General features: G+C 48.6%; 1 protein-coding gene across 1 annotated transcript in view; it reads left to right on the top strand.

Moving 5' to 3' along the window:
- The first annotated feature begins 1,037 nt into the window (after positions 1–1,037).
- The window catches only part of ING5 (inhibitor of growth family, member 5), a 16,177-nt gene continuing 12,922 nt past the window's right edge, over positions 1,038–4,292 (top strand). Inside the window, exons 1-2 of the mRNA XM_008578744.1 lie at positions 1,038–1,103; positions 3,747–3,913. Of these exons, the coding sequence (XP_008576966.1) occupies positions 1,076–1,103; positions 3,747–3,913 (195 nt within the window). The 5' untranslated portion in view covers positions 1,038–1,075. The remainder of the gene's footprint in view (positions 1,104–3,746; positions 3,914–4,292) is intronic.

The following is a 4,292-nucleotide window of genomic DNA, read 5'->3' as shown; positions in this document are numbered from 1 at the left end:
CGTGCTGGCGTGGTGGGGTTGCTGGGGTGCGTTTCTCCCGCGGGGTGCCCCGGCAGTCACAGGGTTGGGTGACGTCTTAAGGCTGTGATGGTCTGTACAGTGGGTCTGTTTACAGGTAGCCACAGGGTGGGTCTTCCTGAGAACTGAGTGAGTGATTATTTCCCGCACTTTGCAGATGAGGAAAGCAGGTCCCGAGCGGCTGAGCCGCTTGCTCGAGGTCATCTAGCTCCTAGCCTGGCAGAGCCCACGCGTGAACCCTGACGGTCTGCCCGGGGTGGTCACTGCCTTGGGGTCACGGTGGTTGGGGTTGGGCTGGGTGGCTGTGGAGTGCCCTTATGGGGTTGCTGCACCAGGGATACCTACTCCCTTGGGCCTGGCCATTCAGGACGGCGAGGTGGCTGAGAGTGGTGAGTGAGCTGCCTACTCTGAGCTGGAGGCCACCGGGGCATGTGGAGAGAGGGTGGGGATCTAGCCTTCCCTGAGGGGGTCCAGCAGAGGGGGCCCAATTCTGACCCTTTGCTCTGCTCTATTGGTAGGCCTATGTACTGGGGGTGGGGAGGGGAGAATCCCTGGGTGGGAGAGCTGAAATGGGGAGCATGCTGGACTGGACGCCCTTCCTGTCCTGGTACCTACCTAGTGGACCTCCTACGGAGGGTTTAATAGGAGAACGTTCATGCGCTGGCACCAGGAGAGCAGGCCAGGAGATCAAGAGGGTGAGGAATGGGTCTGGGGTGGCAGAGTCACACGGGGTGGCAGAGTCACACGGGCTGTCTCACCTGCCTAGGCTGGAGTCTTTTTCTAAGTTTTCTTCTAACTTAACTAACTTCTGACAACTGAAGTGTGTCAGCCTGTTGTCAGCATTGTTTGGTACCTGTCCCTGAAAAACAGGGCTTAATCCTTCTGGTCCCTCAACCCTAACAGAAACAGACATAAAGTGGGCTTGTCATTGTAGACTTTAGGAGTAAAACCTTGGAGGCAGATTTTTGCCCTGCTACCAAGAAGTACACAGCTCCTATGTCTTTGTGTTTCAGGCATTGAGAACCTTCCTTGTGAACTTCAGAGGAACTTCCAACTGATGCGAGAGCTGGACCAGAGGACAGAAGGTGGGTTCAGGCCTCTCACAGCCAGAGCTGGACTCTGACAGCTGAGGGGCCCAGCAGCTTGCTTTGAGGGGATCTGGTGTAGTGGGGCCATGGCCTAACCCTAGGCTGTGGCTTCATACAGTGTCTTGGATAGAATGTTGGTACTTAGAAAATCAAGTTTACTTTCTTGGATTCTTATACATCTTCATGTTGCATCTTTATAGCCATCATTCTTCAAGCCAAAATATTGTTGCCTTTTTCTTTTAAAAATGTTCTATTTCCAAACTGAGTGTATAGTTTGAATAGTGAGGTAGTATTTTTTGATCTCTTGGTATTTGACTTCCTATTTCTAAACAGTATGTTTTTGTTGCTATTTCTTTTATTTCACATCAGTTTTAGACTTTATTTATTTACATTGTGGTTAATGAAGATGTACTTCTCCAGTGGCCCCCAACTTGTGTGCACACACCTCCCTCCCCCATCTTGTGGGTGTGGTTTGCTAGAATTTGTGGTGAGACCAGTGATGGTATTTACATCAGGGCAGCTGTGTGTTTATGACTGAGCTGTACCTCGTGCTGTGCTTAGATGACCTTTTCTTGGAGTTACTAATTGCCTTGTTTGTGGCTCTGTTTTCCACCGCAAGAGTTTTTGGTGTGATCTGACCATCAGGTTCCCTACAGTTCTGTGTGTGCTTTCCATGGAGCCCTCTGTCCTGATTGTTTCTAGGCCTGCTGCACGGTCATTGCCCTGGAATTTCCTGGGATCTCCCTTCACTCTCTTCAGTGTGGGACCCTGTTCCCTGGATCTTAAACATCCTCTTTTTAGATTTACACTCTTGTTTTGGAGGAGCCTTTCCTCTGGTAGCTTCCTGAAAAAAGGTACATAGAAAGGTAAATTTCTTGTAACATTGTATGTTTCACAATGTATGTGTTGTAGCCTCACATTTGATTGGTAGTTTGGCTGGGTATAGAATTCCAGGTTGACACTCAATCTCTCTTTGCTGTGTTGTCTCCCAGCTTGCATGTGGCTGGTAAGAAATCTGATGCCATTTGGATCCCTGATCCTTTGTATATGTCATCTGTTTTTTCTTCTTTTCTATTCAGAATCTTTTGGGATGTTCTGTTTATACCTGAGGTTTTAAATTTCATGAAGATGTGCTTTAGTGTGGAAGATTTTTTATTCATTATGCTGGGCATATGTTTTGCAAGATTGGGGTAGCTGTAGTTTTTCACTTAGGTACAGCATCTTGACTAGGGAATATAGAGACTTCTTTTATTGTGAAATATAGCATACATTCAGAAGTAAGCATAAAATGTTTATAGGTTGCTTAACAAGTATTACCAAGTGAACTTCTACAACCCCAGTGGAGAGACTGAGCCCTCTAGCCCCTGGAAGCCTGTGCGACCCTCCTAATCATGAGACCCTTCCCCCACCAAGGGGCTGCTGCCCTGAGCTTGGTGATAATCCTTTTCTACCTTCAACAACTGTTTTCTCACCTCTCTAAGCCAAAGACTTAAGCATTGTGTCTGTTCCCCCTCTCAGTATTAACGGACTCATGCACTGTGTTTTCCTTTGTATCTTGCTCTTTTTTGATCATTATCACCTCTTGTGGGATTAAGCCACATTGTTATGTGCAGCTGTAGTTTGTTCTTTTTGTTTCTGGGTAGCATTCTGCTGTGTGAATGGACCACAGCTTATTTATCAGCTTTACTATTGATTGGACATTGGGTTGTTGTCTGTTTTTCTGCTGTTATGAATGTTTTCCTGTGTGTATCCTGGTGCCTGAGTACTCACATTTCTTCAGGGCATACAACCAAGAGTAGTATGCCAGATCATAGGTAAGGTGACCACCGTTTGTTATTCAGACTTGAGAGTGAAAGAGGACCCTGTGAGCACTTGCCGGACAGCAGTCATAAACTGGGACTGTCCTGGGCAGGGTGCCCTGCTGTCAGGTCTGCACATCCGCGTGATACAGACTGTATTGTCAAAGTCCTTGTGCCTGTTCGTGCTGCCATTGGCAGAGCTTGAGTTTGTGGCAGTCCACGTCTTTGCCACCACTTGGCATTGTCAGACTATGTTTGTTGCCGGTCTGGTGAGCGTGCAGCGGAATCTCGTGCAGGGCTAGCTCTTCAACCATCTCCCATCAGATAAGAAGGCAGAGATCGANTTTTGTTTCTGGGTAGCATTCTGCTGTGTGAATGGACCACAGCTTATTTATCAGCTTTACTGTTGATTGGACATTGGGTTGTTGTCTGTTTTTCTGCTGTTATGAATGTTTTCCTGTGTGTATCCTGGTGCCTGAGTACTCAACATTTCTTCAGGGCATACAACCAAGAGTAGCATGCCAGATCATAGGTAAGGTGACCACCGTTTGTTATTCAGACTTGAGAGTGAAAGAGGACCCTGTGAGCACTTGCTGGACAGCAGTCATAAACTGGGACTGTCCTGGGCAGGGTGCCCTGCTGTCAGGTCTGCACATCCACGTGATACAGACTGTATTGTCAAAGTCCTTGTGCCTGTTCGTGCTGCCATTGGCAGAGCTTGAGTTTGTGGCAGTCCACATCTTTGCCACCACTTGGCATTGTCAGACTATGTTTGTTGCCGGTCTGGTGAGCGTGCAGTGGAATCTCGTGCAGGGCTAGCTCTTCAACCATCTCCCATCAGATAAGAAGGCAGAGATCGATCTCCTGGCGGCAGAGTACATCTCCACGGTGAAGACGCTTTCTCCAGAGCAGCGTGTGGAGCGCCTGCAGAGGATCCAGAGCGCCTACAGCAAGTGCAAGGAGTACAGCGATGACAAGGTTCAGCTGGCTATGCAGACCTATGAGATGGTGAGAGTGGGGACAGCGGGGGGCAGGGACATTCGCTCCTGCTCTCATGCAGCAAGAGGGAAGAGCTGCTCAGAAAAGGGTGCATTTCAGGTGGAGGTCTGGCCTCGAGAGAGTGGTGCTTCTAGAGAAAGTACAAATTGGGGACAGCCTTTAGATGTGTCCATTCCTGTAGTTTTGTTTGCTGGGCCCTTTTTGTTTGTTTATGTGACTAGGGGAGCCATTTGTTTTTTTCAGCTTTAGGTAAAGTCCTAGGATTTGTTTTGTCCAGTTTCCTTTCAAGTCAGCTTCACCCCAGGGCTCATGTGGAAGCTCAAAGCCATTGTCCTAGGCCGGCCCGGTGGCGCACTGGATAGTGCGCCGCTTGGGAAGCGCGGCGGTG

The sequence above is a fragment of the Galeopterus variegatus genome, unplaced genomic scaffold (genome assembly GCF_000696425.1).
Source record: "Galeopterus variegatus unplaced genomic scaffold, G_variegatus-3.0.2 Scaffold1752, whole genome shotgun sequence".
In the NCBI taxonomy this organism is placed as follows: Eukaryota; Metazoa; Chordata; class Mammalia; order Dermoptera; family Cynocephalidae; genus Galeopterus; species Galeopterus variegatus.
Note: the sequence above shows the minus strand (reverse complement) of the source record. Positions and strands in the feature narration are given on the sequence as shown.